The sequence below is a fragment of the Geotrypetes seraphini genome, chromosome 16 (assembly GCF_902459505.1).
Source record: "Geotrypetes seraphini chromosome 16, aGeoSer1.1, whole genome shotgun sequence".
Lineage (NCBI taxonomy): Eukaryota > Metazoa > Chordata > Amphibia > Gymnophiona > Dermophiidae > Geotrypetes > Geotrypetes seraphini.
Genome location: NC_047099.1, coordinates 23,341,715 through 23,359,103, shown reverse-complemented (window position 1 = coordinate 23,359,103; position 17,389 = coordinate 23,341,715). Strand labels below are relative to the sequence as shown.

At 42.5% G+C, this 17,389-nt stretch overlaps 1 protein-coding gene and 3 non-coding genes across 4 annotated transcripts; 2 read left to right on the top strand and 2 right to left on the bottom strand.

Annotated features, from left to right (window-relative positions):
* Positions 1–593: 593 nt before the first annotated feature.
* Positions 594–675, bottom strand: TRNAL-UAG. Its single transcript has one exon. It is a non-coding gene; the product is annotated as a tRNA-Leu (tRNA).
* Positions 676–1,781: 1,106 nt separating this feature from the next.
* Positions 1,782–5,403, bottom strand: HES7 (hes family bHLH transcription factor 7). Its single transcript, XM_033925203.1, has 4 exons — positions 5,328–5,403; positions 3,577–3,672; positions 3,005–3,092; positions 1,782–2,904 (listed from the first exon to the last, which is right to left on the bottom strand). The coding sequence occupies exons 1-4, from the start codon at positions 5,379–5,381 to the stop codon at positions 2,399–2,401; spliced, it is 744 nt and encodes a 247-aa protein (XP_033781094.1). The 5' UTR covers positions 5,382–5,403; the 3' UTR covers positions 1,782–2,398.
* On the top strand, positions 1,865–1,950 carry TRNAR-UCU. Its single transcript is given in 2 exon segments — positions 1,865–1,901; positions 1,915–1,950. It is a non-coding gene; the product is annotated as a tRNA-Arg (tRNA).
* Positions 5,404–11,101: 5,698 nt separating the features above from the next.
* Positions 11,102–11,172, top strand: TRNAG-GCC. Its single transcript has one exon. It is a non-coding gene; the product is annotated as a tRNA-Gly (tRNA).
* The last annotated feature ends 6,217 nt before the right edge of the window (positions 11,173–17,389 follow it).

Sequence of the window (17,389 nt, the reverse complement as noted above, 5' to 3'; positions counted from 1 at the left end):
CTGATCATTTTAGCTGGATTATTTTAAAGTTTCCTTTTCAGTAGCCTTGTTTATAATGCACAATGTACAGTCTGCTGGGAAAAGTTTAAAGAACCTAGAGCATCAAGGAGGAAAAAAAAAGATGGAAAGGTATGAATAGGAGAGGTGGATGAAGAAGGAAGGAAAAATTACAGGAGGGAAATAAGCACCTTTGGGATGGGGACAGAAAATAAAAAAGAAACTCCATTTTAGAAGAAATCTCAAGAACATAAATTTAAACAGTCTGAGGTGGGTAGGAGTTCTGAATATGAAATAATAGAAATAGATTCAAAATTACTGCACAATTCTGAAAACAAAGAGGCAGCACGCAGGAGACCGCAGACCTTAAATCTAGTTCGGAAAAGCAAAAACTACAGTAAGTAGATCCTCCTGAGGAAGAGAGAAGAGCATGGAAAGGAAGCTCCCATAAAGCCTTTCTGCTTTAAGGGGGGAGGGGAAATGTAGGCACTCTTTCATTTTAAACAAGATCACATGAGTACTAGCCAATGAAAAGGAGGGTGGGTGGAAAGATGAAGTTTATACTTAACTTTTACAAAATGCAAAATCCAACCTGCTGGCAGCGGTGGGATTCGAACCCACGTCCCCGGAGAGACTGGAGCCTAAATCCAGCGCCTTAGACCGCTCGGCCACGCTACCTACACTGCAGTCTGGGTGCGATTACACTGTGCTCTGGATGCTTCTTTGGCACATGCTTTGGCATTTGCTAATTTCTAGTTTGCATTTATTTCAAGTATCATTTTTTTTTTTTTATTAGCCATTTGCAAATTTCCCTAACCCTGATTCTTTGCAGTTGGTTTTAGGACTGACTGACCCAGCCTCTCTCTGGCTCAACTGACCTTCCCCCTATCTCTCTGATTCAAATAGTTCCGTTTACCCCTTTCCTCCCTCAGTGCAACTCCTCCATTATCCTCATCAATCTAAATCCGTGCGGTCTATAAATCAGATTGCAAGGTAACTCGTCTGTTAGAATTAGTTATACCCTGCAGACAGAGTTGTCCCTTCTGACTCTCTCCTAAAATCAGAAGATCTGAAGGAACAGAACAAGTTTCCTGGAGTATTACTGCATGGGCAGCTTCCCCAGACGTGTGCCACACAGATCCAGGAGCAGGAAGTGTCAAAAGAGCAGCTGGGTCAGACCAATGGTCCATCTGGGTCACAAGAACCTGGCAGACACCCAACTAGGAGCAACATGTCCTCAATCTGCGTTCCAAGCCTCGCTTTGGATCCTGGCCCCGCCTCTTTTGATAAATGATATATTGTTTTTCTCTTTCCCAGGGGGTATATTGCACCCTCCTTCCCCAGAGGGTTCAGAGACGAAATTGTTCTTTCTTTTTTTCACTTGGGGGGGGGGGGGGGAGGCGACAGAGAAAGCCTTGGCTGATCTCAACAAAAACCTTGCAAGATTAGGTTTCATGCGTCTATGTGGCAGGGAAGACAAAGAAGGGGGAGAGGACAGAAAAAGAAAGTGAAAAAGACGAGTCAACTTTCCAAAAGATCAAGCTGTTGGCAGTGTACGATCGGAGGCTTCTGTTCCAAATGTGCCGCATCTTGCTTCTTTAACATAGAAATTGAACTCTTGGAAACATCACAATTATTTTTTCCCCCTTTTGTTGTATTTATTTATGCATATATGTATTTATTTATTTATTTATTTTACAGAGAATGAAGTTATGAGAAAAAAAAAATCAAAGTCCACCCATCTCCATTATATTTCCCATTAGTAATGGAATAAAAAATCATGATTAAAAATTAGAAAACATTTATTATATGCATTGGCAGACAGCATGATACATAGAGAAAACAGTATGAGGAAGCTCAGAAAAGGGGCTCTGTGGCGCAATGGATAGCGCGTTGGACTTCTAGTTGGATGAAGAGATTCAAAGGTTGTGGGTTCGAGTCCCACCAGAGTCGATTTTTTTTTTTTTTTAATTCCGTTCTTTGCCTAACTTGACAAATTTATTTTAAACCCATATTAACTGAAAGATAAATTTACAGTAAAAGCAGCATTTCCTCACACTTTTAACAATTAAAGCAACATCTGCCTAAGGCATAACACCTGCCCCTTTGACCATTATTTAAAAACACAAAAGAGGAACATAAATTTGCTACTTTTATATATATACACATATATAGATAGATACCTAATTATACATAACAGAACCTTACATAAATAGAAAGTATACTTAAAGAAAACTGTGCTGGTTGATTTTGTCCATTCCTTTCTTCCTCTGCTGAGTCTTTTAATGGTTAAGGAAGAGCCACTATTTATAAAATAGACCTATATGTAAACAAATAAAATAGAGAACTATACAGATACTGTATATAGTCATGAAAGGGTCCTGTAATCTGAAGTCTTTACTTAAGGCCAAGGCCTCCAGAAAATCTTCCTTTCCTGGAAGGATCCTGAGACATTTCTCTGGCTCTGAGTCTCTGCCAGATCTCTGGAATATTGCGGGGAGGCAGTGGAGTCTGGACTGATGGGCTGTTGATGTTCCCGAGAGTAGGAAGGAGTGCAGGGTCTTGATAGATTTGGAACCTTTGACAAGGGGCCTCCAAAACAGAAGGGTACTCTAGTTGGGTTGGTCAAGAGGTCTTCTAGGAGAGAGACAGTGAAGATCCCTCCTGAGCAGCCAAAAGGCTGTGGGGCATACGCTGGCTCTCCTCTGGATGAAGAAGGTTCTAGGTCTGAAATCTTGTGGTTCTTCAGCTGCATGTGAGCTTGCAAACTTTCCAAGAACCTTCTCTGAATGGAAGGCTCCAGCTCACCCAAGAAGAAGGCCATCCGTAGAAGGCATTCCCTGAATCCAGACAAGTAGCAGATTTCGGCTGAATTCCTATCGGATGCAGCACCTGGCCCAGCCCCCCCTCCCAAAAAAGAAGAAAATTGTATAAGATTACCATTAAAAAAAAAGCTGAGATAATAATCAAGACCATGTGCTAAGATTTATAACAAATCCCCATGTACCATTTGGTTTTAAAGGTGTTTTGCCTCTTAAATAGTGAACAGTTAATTCCAGTATCTCTGCTTTTTCCAATTTGGGATTCTGGAGTTTCTGCAAAGCAAAATGAAAAGAAAAAGTGATGTGCACAGGCTAATACCTACAGACTGAAAAGGAGGCAGAATATCTCTGGGCCTTATGCATAGTTGCTTGAGCAAACGTCTTCACTGGGCCCCAGGGAGGGAATCATCTGTTTGCCCCTTAGCACTCCAGAGCATTTTGGACAAGTTGACTTATTTATTGGTAGAAAACTTTAGAGCATTCACCTTATAGGAGAATGGGCCTTTGCTTTTATTATTGTTGTAGGATGGAATATTCCAGCAACAGACATAGCAGTAGTAGTAGTAGTAGATGACAGCAGATAAAGACCAGAATGGTCCATCCATTCTGCCCAACCTGATTCAATTTAAATTTTTTACATTTTTTCTTCTTATCCCCCCCCCCCCCACCTACATGCTCACACACATTGATAGACGGATAAATTGCAAATTTGACAGAAACATGGGGAGGGGGAGGTTGAACTGGCCAGGTAACTGACCTGGTCACCGGTGATCTCCAGTAACAAGAGCCGGAGCTCTTCCAAGCTCTGATTAATCCTTTCTCGCCTCCGTTTCTCCATCACTGGCTTCAGAATCTGACAAAGAGAGAATTTAATACAAAACACAAGAGGCCAGTCCCATCTTTCAAAAAAAAATAATCAATCGATCAAACCTGCTGGGATGAGGAGGCCAGACTGACACCCTCTTTCCCTGCTTTCCTACCACAGATGCCATACAATTGCAACCTTGCATCGTTCATAGGATGCATCGGTTGCAAATTAATTTCCTCCGTCAGTTTAGCAATAGTCTCTCTCTTAAGTTTACAGGAAGTTCCTGGCCCTTATACCTGGGTTGCAGGAGTTTCCTCAAACATCAGTTTACCTATTCATTCTCTCTTCAGCCCACCCCCATTTCAAGTGAGACCCCGAAACTAGGCCCAGAAAACCATCATATCAGCTGGGGGTAGGGTTTAATAATAATAATAGTTTATTTTTATATACTGCCATACCCGGGAGTTCTAGGCGGTTCACATCAATCAATCATTATACATACAGTACAAATAGATATTTAACATTGAAATCATCTAAAATTTCGGCAAAGTTAAAAGCTTACAGTGGGAAGATACAAACAATTTAAAATGAGATAAAAAAAATTATAAGTAAGTAATAAGATGCATTAGGTTGCCAGTCTATTGAATAATTGAGTTTTTATCTGTTTTCTAAAATCAAGATAAGAGGAAGCTTCTAACGCAGTTTTAGCAAGCCATGTATTCAGTGTGGCCGCCTGAAACGAAAAGGTTTTGTCGAGGAACCTTTTGTAATGACAAGATTTTATTGAGGGATATGCAAACAAGTGTACTCTTCGAGAGCTCTTATTAATGTAACTCAGGGTAAAATGAGGGGTGAGATAGCCTGGTAGCATGCCAAATACTGCTTTGTAGCTTTTAAGCAAATTAAACGCTCAGAGTATATGATCTTTACCACCCCCACCACGCGGGGAAACATTCACCTTCTTTGCAGCTTAAAACAATGAAATCCTTGAGTGGGCAACTCAAAAAAAAAACACAGCAACAAACCAACCCAGTTCCTAAATATTGTTTTGCTCTGCAAATTTGAAATAAGTGGCCAGGGGTTCGGAAAAACTAATATAAGTAGCCTGAATATTAAATATATTTCTCCAGAGAAGATGAAAATCCCTTTTGGAGACTTGCAATATTGCATTGCACTCATCACAAGTAAAAAAAAATTTATTTTTTTTTACAAAATAAAGATGATTATCCTTATTTGCAAAAATAAGAATCAGAAAACGTTTCCAAGGACAATCATCTTTACATCGGCTATTAGGGAAAAAAAAATAAAATTCTTTCAACTTACATTACTCTGCTTTAAAATCATATTTTCAAAAGACAATTTTCCCACACAAAGCACAATACATTAAATATAAGGCTATTTAGAAGATTTGTTTAAGAAGCTTATCAAATTGTTTGCCAGCCTTGGTCCTATCAGAACAAAGCTTGTTTTTAGTTAGGGTCTGGGGGATAAAGGAATTTTTTTCCCCTGCTAGCTGTAAATAGAAACATAGAAACATAGAAGATGATGGCAGAAAAGGGCTAGAGCCCATCAAGTCTGCCCACTCTGCTTACCCACCCCCTGTCTATGCCCTAATGACCCAATTTCTTTATCTTGACCCTCGTAGGGATCCCACATGGGTATCCCATTTATTCTAATAGTATTAGAAGGAATGGTGGCACCTTTCTCATCTTTCTTGCCTCCGTGGTTTGCCCGGGGACCATCGATCCACTCATGTTCCAAAGTCTATCTGCGGCAGGAAACCTTTCTCCTTCCCTCCTCCCTGTCTCTTTCTTTTATATTCCAGCCCACCCCTCACCAAGCAGCGCTTCCTGTTTCTCCTCTGCCAGTCACACCTCCAGGTGTTGGTGCTGGGCCCTGGCAACACGTGGAGATAGCTATTTATTCCACCCTCCCCCTTAGGAAGACACAAATTCCCTTTCTATTCCAGGTCTCTTCCCATAAGGTCAAAGGTAGGTCACTTCTATTCCACAACCTGTCTCCTCCCTCCAAATGACACCAGATCCCCTTTTCCACAGCTCTTCTTCTGCTGCCTCCAAAAGGACTTTCCTCAGCTCTCCCAAAGGGCACTTTTTTTTTTTCTATTCCATAGTCAGGGGTAGGGAAGTCCGGTCCTCGAGAGCCGTATTCCAGTAGGGTTTTCAGGATTTCCTCAATGAATATTAATGAGATCTATGTGCATGCACTGCTTTCAATGCATATTCATTGGGGAAATCCTGAAAACCCGACTGGAATACGTCTCTCGAGGACCGGAGTTCCCTACCCCTGCCATAGATCCTTTTTTTTCCCTCACCAGAAGGTAGGAGTGCCAACGGGATCCAGATTTGCATGACAGGGTCAATCCAGTCCTGATTTTACCCAGTGCATGCTTGAATTATAGTTCTAATCCCCCCCCCCATTCCAATGGGTTGTTGAAAAGTTCTCAGCCCAATCCAAAAAGTTGGCGCAGTCTCCATCCAGGGCTATACACTTAGTCCAGTAATTTTCCATTTTTTTTCATTCTATATTTTTCCAATGGAATGAAAAAAAAAAAAAGTGGAAAATCACTACACTTAAGTGTATAGCCCTGGATGGAGACTGCCCCAACTTTGAAGTTAAAGAGGTGATAGGCTCTGGAGTAATCTAAGGAAATACTTTTTGTACAGAAAAGGTGGTAGATGCGTGGAACAGTCTCCCAGAAGAGGTGGTGGAGACAGAGACTGTGTCTGAATTCAAAAGGGCCTGGGACAGGCACGTGGGATCTCTCAGAGAGAGAAAGAGATAATGGTTACTGCGGATGGGCCGACTGGATGGGCCATTTGGCCTTTATCTGCCATCGTGTTTCTATGTTGGACTGAGAACTTTTCAGCGCTCCTCTTTACTTTCCCTGCTAAAAGTCCCTGCATGCAAAGGGGTGAACCCAGGACTGAATCAACCCTGTCAGGCAAATCTGGATCCAGTTGGCAACTTTTCCTCAGTCCCTGTTAACTCTCCAGAAGTCCACTCCCTTTTGATTCCACAGCTCTCCCAGGAGGACACTAGACACCCCTCTATATCTATTCCACAGATCTTCCTTCCCCAGGAGGACACCAGGTTCCCCCTTGTCTGTATTCTACTGACTCTTTCAGCTCTATCAAAGCTGAGGAGATGATTTTCCTAATTCTTTGAATTGTGTTTGACTTGCTTAGATCTATACCAAATAGCAAAGTTGACTATTCTGCAGGATACAATAATGAAAACTTTTGTTGCAATACCAAATAAGGGGCATTGAGCTTTAGCTTAGCTAATAATAAAAAAAACAAGGTGAAATCACAAATCAAGTGTTTATTTAAGTAGAATTTAGCACAGAACAGGCCCAGATTATTCAAATCCAAATTCAAATCACTATTCCACCATATAGGAAGCATTTGAGGTCAAATCATATACAAATATTCAGTACAGCTTGTGTCAAAACTGTTTTTCTAGTTGACCATTATTACTTCAAGGAGATAATGTCCTTTTTTTTTCCGTTTCCATTTAAACTTCCTTCCCATTCCAAAGATCCCCTGAGGTGAAAAATCAAACCAAATAATTGCACCGTAATTAAGTCAAACCTGTTGCATAAAACCAGAGCGCTTATATAATTAAAAACAGCTACAGGCTCTCTCTTTCAAAATCCTGTCAAATTAACTTCCCCCGAAAGTCCTAAACAGGTTTCCCCCTCATACTGAACTTTAAAAAAGGTTTCTGAGAAATCCCCCTCAGATTTATAAAAATTGGATTTGGAACATGTAGAAGAACAATGTTCTTTGGTCACATGTTTAAAGACAATAGACTGTTTTCAGTCCAATTCTTTATATGTGAGTTTGCAAACAATTGGACCCCTGAGGAAGGCGTATTCGCCGAAACACGGACCGTGTAGGGTCCGGTTGGATTTTTACCACTGTAGTTTTTATCATTGTACTTTTCTCATTGAATTTTCATGTTTTTATATGTCAGTATATAATAAATTATCTCCAGAACATCTGTATCCATAGTTTTTTTGGTTTCATTTTCATCGGAACAAATCAATCGACCAGATTAACTTATGCAGTATCTCCTTTCGTCTGCACAAGAGGCTAATAGGTGTCACAAATTTTTAGAGTGGAAAATACGACTCTGGATAATATGCGTCCAATTTTGGAACTGTGCCCCTCCCGCCTAGGACCAGTGTCCTCGCTGATAAACCCTGTAAGATCTTTGTTCTGTCTAGCAATCAATTTCAAGTACAAGTTTGATCTCCAGCCCAGGCTCCGGAGCTATGGTCCTCCTCCCTCCCCCAGACATGTAGGATTATCACAGGTCTTTGTATGTTATACCATGTGGCCAGTTTATAGTGCACAGTTGTAGACAAAGGGCAATGATACAGGCAAATGGGCTAGCAGGGACCTGTGAATGGCCCCAGGGTAGATTTATGGGTCCTTGGGAGTGAATAGCTGAATATTCTAAGGGAACAAATGGGTGGGAAGGTGCAACTCATCTCCCCCCCCCTACTTCTTCCCCCTTTCCTTCCCAGCATACAGTGGGTTCCCTCGGGGAGAAGTGCAAGAGGGGAGGATGCAGGACCAAGGTGACAAGGGCTAAAAGGCCAAAAGGTGCTTGGTGGGGATGGAGGGGTGGGCATGATTAAGGAATGCCACATGGGAGAGAGCTGGAGTGTGGGCAGAGGGTCACACATAGCAGGGGAGAGAGCACCGACAGAAGCTGTGATTTGTTTTATGCTCAGTGTTAAATGAATCATGATTTGCAAAACGAAGGGATTGGAAATACAGTTATGCAATTCCTTTAATGGAATGGAAAAGATGCTTTAAAGTTTTAAACAGAGTTGACAGATGGTTCTGGCAGGGTGGAAGGGAGGGCATCATTGAGAACAGCAAGCAGGTAGATGGGACGTCCTGCAGACAGAATCCAGATTCCTTCAAGTTCACTTTCTCCAATAAAGCAGTCTTCATTTATAATTTTGTATTCATAGTCCATCTTTAATAAGGCGGATTACAAAATCACATACACAATAAATGTGACAGCACACGTATAGAATCAAACAATAACATGCCAGACTCAAATTGATACAGAACACTGCGGTCAGATTCATTTATGGTCTGAAGAAATACGACCCCGCGACTCCACTTTATTGTGAGCTGCATTGGCTCCCAGTGGAGGCACGAGTTGTTTTCAAGTTGGGATGTCTGTGCTATAAAGTTGCTTTTGGATTACACTTCCCCCTCCCTATTCGCGATTTCAGGGTTCGCGGTTTTAATTATCTGTGGGGGGGGGGCGGTTTGGGGGGAAAGCATAGTTTAGGGCCTTCCTGCCTCCCTACAGGACTTAAAATGTCTAGATTACTCCTTACTTGGCGGTCTAGCGGGCTTTCGGGGCAGGAGCGATCTTCCTAAGCTCCTGCCCTGTGTAGATCGCCAATAGGAAATGGCTGCCCTGAACTCCCGTTGTAGTCTCGAGAGACTACGGGAGCTCATGGCAGTCATTTCCTATTGGCGATCTGCACAAGTCAGGAGCGTAGGAAGTTTGCTCCTGCCCCCGAAAGCCTGCTAGACCACCAGGTACGGCCGGGATGCTAGGGGGAAGGCGGGAGGGAGGCAGGGGTGGGTCAGAGCTGGACAAGAAGTTATTCGCGGTTTTTCACACTTCGCAGTCCGTCTCTGCCCCTATCCCCTGTGAATACCGAGGAAAAAGTATAGCTCCATCATATCTAGTTGATATATTTCTTATAGCACCTTACAAGAATAGTAGAAAGTCACATGCTCTGTTTGTTTTTCCATCAGTTAAAGGATGTGAAAGTAAGAAATATCTTGACCACATGCTGGCCTTTGAAAGCAATGGAAGTAAAACCTGGATATCTCAATCCGTCCTCCTTTTTCTGGAGCCATATTGTAACCCTACCAAAAATGTGACTGGGTAAAACGCGGATCTTAACCTCACACAATTATAAACCTGCTCACCTTGGGGGTGAGTGGGAACCATGAGGTCCACAGGAGTTAAAGCAAGGATCTCTGCGGGGTCCGCATTTTACCCCTCCCAATCCCAACCACAAAGAAAAAAGAAATAAACAAGTGTAGAAGTTAAAACATGGAACCCACAGAGCTAAAAGTGGCCATGGTGTGGGGGTCCTCATGGATCCTCGTTTTAACTCCTGTGAACCTCACGGATCCTGCAGGAGGGGGGTAGGATGAGGATACATGGGGTAAGCGGGATCCTTGAGGTCCGCAGGAGTTAAAACAACGATCCCTACAGACCCCATGCCACCAGGGCAGGATTAACCAATAGGCCATGTAGGGACGTGCCTAGGGCCCGAAATGGTCAGGGGGGCCCTATGAAGGAGGGCATCAACATTGTTTTTTCCAAATGGCGATGGGCCCCTCCAGCATCGATCGACAATGCGCCTCCCCCCCTATTGGCAATGCAGCCCCCCCCCCATCGACGGAAAGTAAGACAAGCAAGCAACGGGTAAGAAAGGCAACAGGAACTGTAATTTTGCAAGCGGTGCTGCTTGCCCAAAGCTTCCCTCTGACGCAGCTTCCTGTTTCCGCCTAGGTGCATGGTGGGGTGGGGTGGGATGGGGGCAGGGGGCCCAGTGTACTTGTGTGCCTAGGGGCCCTCGACAAATTAATCCTGCCCTGCATGCCACCACCAATTTCTTTTTAAGGTCGTGCAGTAGACATCTGTGAGGTCCCTGGAATCCTCGTTTATAGGCAATCAAGTATCCCCAATATCCGTGTTATTTTTTTTACAGACTATGAATAATGCTGTTTTAATGCTGTTGTGCATTTAACTTAAGTTTCAAGATACCCCCCCTGTAAAAAAAGACATAAATTTTGAAAAATATATAGGGACTAAAAATCTTTCTTCTCTATTGTGCATCTTTTCCAAGATGCTAAGGACTTTCTTAAAACTAAAGCAAGCATTTTCCCCCTATTAATATTTATATGTATTGGGTGGGAGGGTAGGATTTTAGCTTTCAATAAATAAAATTAATGATATAGATATTATATTATATGATACTTGTTTATAAAATATATTTCAGGTGGGTGGGAGGGGTGGGGTTTTAGTTTTCAATGATAAATAAAAATGAATGATATAGTTATTATATTATAGGTTATTTATTTATAAAGTATGTTCTAGGTGGGTTGGGGGAAACCCTTTTTGTGTGAATATTTGTAGAATTTCAAGTGAAATTGTATATTATTTAATGAATTTCTGTACACTTGATGTAAAATTTAAAATGAATAAAGATTTGTAAAAAAAAAAAAGCAAGCTATTTCTGGAAAATATATGTCACACAACTACCAAGAAGAAAAAAAAACCAGTACTGTATATCACAATTAGTTTATAGCCTCACTAACACGAATTTAAAAAACCAAAAGTAACAATAATGAAAAAATAACCTTTATCAGAACTAAAAAAGGCACTCTCTTCAAGATGAGCATTGGTGGTTCAGTGGTAGAATTCTCGCCTGCCACGCGGGAGGCCCGGGTTCGATTCCCGGCCAATGCAGTCAATAACTTTTTTTTTTTCATTTTTAAAATTAGCTATTTCCCTTTTTAGAGAATTTAAACTATATTTTATTCTAATTATTTATCTTTTAGTTGATTGAATTATACGTTTTCCTACTGATCACCGCAGAATCAATGTATAGACAGCGCCACCTTGAGGCAGACTATTTTTAAAATTTATTTCTAGCCCATCCTCCCTGAAGCTCAGAACGGGTTACCAAAGCAAATGGCATGATGAGAAGCAAAGATTCTTTTTTTTATATAATGGAAAAATAAAAGCTGGCAGGCTGGTGTCTACATAGCAAGGTTATTCAGTTAGAGGAGGAAAAGAGAAACTTTCACATTCAACAAAAAAAATAATTTGAACTCCAAACCTACATGTATACTGGCATTATATCTGTAGTCTACATATACATACGTTAAGGGTTTTATGCTTTTCTCCAAATCTTCCGGAGGTGCAGGGCTGGGCTGGGGGAGATACACCCTTTTCACATGTGCAAGTGAGATTCCTTCCTCCCATCCGACTTCTGCCTATTTTCACACCTCTCTAACCTAAAGCTATCCACGTGTCCTTGTGCCTCCCCCCTGCAGAGCACACGGGCCAGGCAGACACCTTCCCTCAACACCATATCAGCTAATTACCAGAGAGAAAGGAAGGCCATCAGCCTCCATCCAGCAGCCCTGATCTTCTCTCCAGAGATTTCCCAAAAAGCAAAAAAAGTGTAGTTACTTACCTGTAAGGTAGGTTCTCCGTGGAAAACAAGAAACTCCTCTCACAGCCCTGGAGAGTCAAAGCCAACTCCTGCTCTTAACCCAACCTATTTGTAAAGCATAGGTTTGTCATTCCCTCCATATTCCCTACCTAAAACCTGCTTGTCTGTCATAATTAGACTGTAAGCTCTTTTGAGCAGGGACGGTCTCTTGCATGTTTAATGTACAGCGCTGCTTGCTTCTGGTAAAACTCCATATCTGATTCAGTTTCAATAAACTGCATTGATGTAAACATTGGCCGAGCTTTGTACATGTTTCATGCCTCCTCTTTCATATAAGAACTAAGAAGTGCCATGTCCTCAATTTTTTCCCCCCATGCATATTGCTCAAAAGCAGCTAGCCTAGGTTTTTTATTCCCTCAATATGCTTTACTATTTGAATTTATAGTTCTGGGAACTGGGGATGCAATCCAGAGCCAAAGTGCCATACTGGATCAGACCAGTTCATCAAGCCTAGCATCCTATCCCCAAAAGTGGCCGCTCAGGGTTATTTTGGAAACATTCAGCAGATCTTAATGGGAACATCCTTTCCCTGTTGTTCATTCCCAGAAGGAAGAGGTGACAAGCCCCACACCTGCTTGGCTAATAATTGTCGATAGGCCTTTCCTCCAGAAACAGGTCCAAAACCCAGCTAAGCTATTAACCTTGACCACATCCCACTGCTTAACTGTGCATACAGCCTCAGCTCACAGGATATAAGAATTATCACAGAGTTAAAGTCTGTCCCCTTTTGTGAATGGGATTTAAGAGAGGGGGGGGGGGGGAGAAGCTGGGTGCAGGATGGCTGACCTTTAAAGGGGGAGGGCAGCCGAGTGAGAAGACATGTGTCGGCTTTCCTTGTCGCCCTTGTGTGCCAAAGTCCACCTACCTTGGCTACATTTTGTCAAGAAGTTCCCAGGGCTCTTCAAAGCGCCCAGCCTTGTAAAGCAGGTGAGAGGAAGTAAATTAGCTCCTATATGCCAAAAGAAGGCATTCTCTTTTCCCAAGACAACACTTGCTGGGAGGGAGAAGCAGGAAAAAGTTCAGCAGCTGTGCCCCTCTGCTCACTCAAGGTGGTAAGCTCTTCAGAGAGGTTTGGAGGCCTTGTCTCTCCTAAATGAACAAGGTCTGCTATTTTATTTTTTTTTATTTTTTTTATTCAATTTAAATTCTCCAGAGTATGGGCTTCAGTTGTCTTTGTTCACCTTGAATGGTACCGAATAAATGTTTTCCAAAATCAGGTGCAAATGTATTTTATTTTTCATTTTTACTTTGTGCTGAAATGTCACATGCCGGTCCCATAAAAATGGTGCATATTTTTGTCCCTTTAACTATTCTCTAAGTGAAAATATATTTATTTCTATTGGTTTTCAAAGTATCTCCCTGTAACTTCTGTTATAGACTGCTCATGAATTTATTGAGGTACTCAAGCATATTTCCCTGTCTGTCCCAGCAGGCTCACAATCTAGCTAATGTCCCAAGGGCAAAGGGGGATTAAGTGACTTGCTCAAGGTCATAAGAAGCAGCATGGGTTTGAACCCACAACCCCAGGGTGCTGTAGCTATAACCACTACACCACACTCTCCTCCCTTTTTAGGGATTGAGTGTATCCATGAGAGTAGCTGGAATAACATATTAGCATTGCACAAAATGGCATAGAAAGAGAAATTGAAGCATCCAGTCTCTCGAGCATAAGAATAGCTATACTGGATCAGACCAATGCTCCATGTAGCCCAGTAATCCGTTTCCACAGTGACCAATCCAGGACACTAGTACCTGGCAAAAAAACCTCAAATAGTAGCAACATTCCATGCTACCAATCCAGAGCAAGCAGCGGCTTCCCCCTTGTCTGTCTCAATAGCAGACTATGGACTTTTCCTCCAGGAATTTGTCCCAACTTTTTTTTTTTCTAAACCAACTATGTTTTAAAACTCCCCAGCCCCTATATGTCCTGTCTGTGCATTTAGATTGTAAGCTCTTCTGAGCAGTGACAGTCTATTGTGTTGATTGTAGAGATCTGCATACACTTTTCAGGGCTATAGAAATGATAAATTGTAGTAGTTGAAGTTAATTGCTCTTACCACATCCATTGGCTGGCCCCGACCTTCTCGCCGACGTCTGAATTGGCCTCTCCCTTCCTCTCCTTTCCGCGGCAGTGAGCAACCAGCAGCAGCGGCGGCATGCGAAGGGCGAGCAACGGCAGCAATCTAAATAAGGTAACGGGGGTGGGGGGATTTGGGTATTTGCTTCATAGGACACACACCTTTTTCCACCCACTTTTTTGGGGTGGAAAAGTGCATCTTATGGAGCGAAAAATACGGTACCCTTAGTTAAATTTTTTAAAAGAAAGAAAAAGACCTCCAATGTCAGGTTATGTTTTTTGCCATTCTTCAGAAAGCATCAGTGGATAATTTCATTCATTCAGTCTGGCTGAAACAGAAGTTGGAAATTTAAGGATTGCTATTCCCTCCCTCCCCCACCCCCCCCAAATGTAACCATTCTTTAATTTTATTTTTATAATTCTTTATTCATTTTTAAACTTTCAACAAGTACATAATAATACAATCATATACACTTTAATATCACTTATTAATCTTACATATATTGAAATCATAATATAATTCCTCCCTTCCTCCCTCCAATATATCCTTATAATTTCAGATAATATAAAAATTAATCCCACCCTCCCCCTACCCTATATTTCAATAAATAAAATTCTATAATTTTATTTTTTTTTGCTCTTTATAGATACATACAAAATAAGGAGGGCAGCGATGAGCTTAAGGAATCCCGTAATCCCAAAGTCCATTTTAGCATCGGTAATATTTCCGGGGTTAGACTCCTGTTTGAATGCTTTGCTCAACAACCCCTGAATTCTGCACAGGTCACGCAAGCGTGGGCATCCAGTTTGGTGTGCAGACCCCAGATCCGCACATAAACTAATTAGTCAATTAGGTGCTAATGATTAATTATTGCAGTTCACAAGCACTAAATCGGCAATAATCTGCCATACGCTCTGCTCGATAACACGTGCGCCTATAATTAATGGTGTGCAACTCCAAAAGGGATGAGGAGCCTGCACAGGTCAGGGGTGTTGCAGAATTTAGGAAAAATGGTATAGAATACCTGGATCTGCGGCACCCAACTGCCATGAATTGGCAGGCACAAGTTCTTGTGTCCAAAGTTAGGCGTGAAATTTACCCCTACCATTTTCATCACCTTCCTCTGGACCAGTTCACACCTTCTTACATCCTTGGCCAGATATGGCTTCGGAAACTGAACACAGTACTCCAAAAGGCTTTTTAAACATTAATAGTTATGTACACCAATTTGTGTGCACAATGTAAGACGCATATTCAGAATTTGGAGGTTAGTGTGCAAAGTCGATGAACAAATGAGTAATGGAACCAGTCACCGGATAATACGGTCAAGGTTTGGAGAACAGCAGAACTTTAAAAAGAGTTTATACTTCCCCCCTCAATATTCGCGGAAGTTAGGGGCAGAGCGAATAAGTTTTAGGGCCGGCTCTGACCCACTCCTGCCTCCCTCCTGCATCCCAGACCTTACCTGGTGGTCTAGCAGCGACGCGGGGCAAGATCAATCTTCCTAAGCTCCTGCCCCCCGCAGAGCCATCATCAAAATGGCTGCCGTGAGTTCCCATTGTAGTCTGGGGAGTCAATTCAGAGCAGTTTACATGAGCTTCTGTAATGGTGTTACAATACAAAGTTAGCGTTTTCTGGGATGGTTTTCAATACAGACACATTTATACCATAGTCAATCATCCTACATATAATAGTGTACTAGTATCACATACTTTATTCATGCTAAATCCTACTTATTTGCACACATAATACCTGTATCATGTTCTATGTCGTGGTCCTAGTAGGGATTAGCCTGCTATCTCCTCTATGTTGCTTTATTAGTTAAAGTAGTCTGTGAAGAGAATGGTCTTTATCTCTTTCTTGAACTTTTTGACTTGGGAGTTCTGATCGACAAGTCGATGAAGCCGTCCATGCAATGTGCGACGATGGCGAAAAGGGCAAACAGAATGCTTGGAATGCTCAAGAAGGGGATCATGAACAGATCAGAGAAGGTTATCATGCCGCTGTACCGGGCCATGGTGTGCCCTCACCTGGAGTACTGCGTCCAGCACTGGTCGCCGTACATGAAGAAGGACACGGTACTACTCGAAAGGGTCCAGAGAAGAGCGACTAAGATGGTTAAAGGGCTGGAGGAGTTGCTGTACAGCAAAAGATTGGAGAAACTGGGCCTCTTCTCCCTCGAACAGAGGAGATTGAGAGGGGACATGATTGAAACCTTCAAGGTTCTGAAAGGAAAAGACTTAGTAGATAAGGACAGGTTGTTCACCCTCTCCAAGGTAGGGAGAACGAGAGGACACTCTCTAAAATTGAAGGATGTTCTTCTTCACCCAGAGAGTAGTAGAAAACTGGAATGCTCTTCGGGAGTCTGTCATAGGGCCACCTTTCCTTTTTGTCTCTCTGCTATGTGCTTTTGACCTTCTCATCAGCAATTAACCTCCGGGGGTGCTTTTCTTTAGGACCAGAGAAGGTGGGACCTTCCAGGCTACTACTCCAATCCCATCTGCACAGGCAACATCACATGCACATACTCTGCTTCTCCTCTAATTAGGAGCTCCTGGACTGGGAGGGAGAAGGAAAATCTAAGGCAAAGTGGATGGATGAGGGGGTGGGGCACAGGTGGATGGAAGGTGGATCAGACCTTGGTTAAGGGGCTGGAGGAGTTGCCCTACAGTGAGAGACTGGGGAAACTGGGCCTCTTCTCCCTTGAAAAGAGGAGACTGAGAGGGAACATGATCAAAACATTCAAAATACTGAAGGGAATAAACTTAGCAGATAAAGACAGATTGTTCACCCTCTCCAAGGTAGAGAGAACGAGAGGGCACTCTCTAAAGTTGAAAGGGGATAGATTCCGTACAAACGTAAGGACGTTCTTCTTCACCCAGAGAGTGGTGGAAAACTGGAACGCTCTTCTGGAGTCTGTCATAGGGGAAAACACCCTCCAGGGATTCAAGACAAAGTTGGACAAGTTCCTGTTGAACCGAAACGTACGCAGGTAGGGCTAGTCTCAGTTAGGGCGCTGGTCTTTGACCAGAGGGCCGCTACGTGAATGGACTGCTGGGCACGATGGACCACTGGTCTGACCCAGCAGCGGTAATTCTTATGTTCTTATGATGTCCTTTTCTAGTTTTAGATCCTTAGGAAGGGCGTTCCACCACCTTAGAGCCATCTTGTCCTGACGCTTTTGTATTTGATGTCTCTGAAGGAGGGTATTTCCAACAGGTATTCTTGGCTCTAGTGCAGGGCACATGCTGGTATACGGTAATGTAGTCTGGCCGCTTGATATTGCAGTTCTGAAAGATGTACGATTTTGTGCGTCAGCAACAAGATCTTGAATTTCACCTCGCTTTCAATCGGGAGCCAGTAGAAG

What these genes read in the sequence shown, in the direction of transcription:
- HES7 (XM_033925203.1), bottom strand. Translation starts at nt 5,381, where the DNA reads ATGAGTGGATCGATGGTCCCCGGGCAAACCACGGAGGCAAGAAAGATG. An exon ending in TGGAGATCACCGGTGACCAG is followed by an intron (nt 3,093 to 3,576) that starts GTCAGTTACCTG and finishes TTTGCTTTGCAG; the next exon opens with AAACTCCAGAATCCCAAATT. An exon ending in AACACCTTTAAAACCAAATG is followed by an intron (nt 2,905 to 3,004) that starts GTACATGGGGAT and finishes CTTTTTTGGGAG; the next exon opens with GGGGGGCTGGGCCAGGTGCT.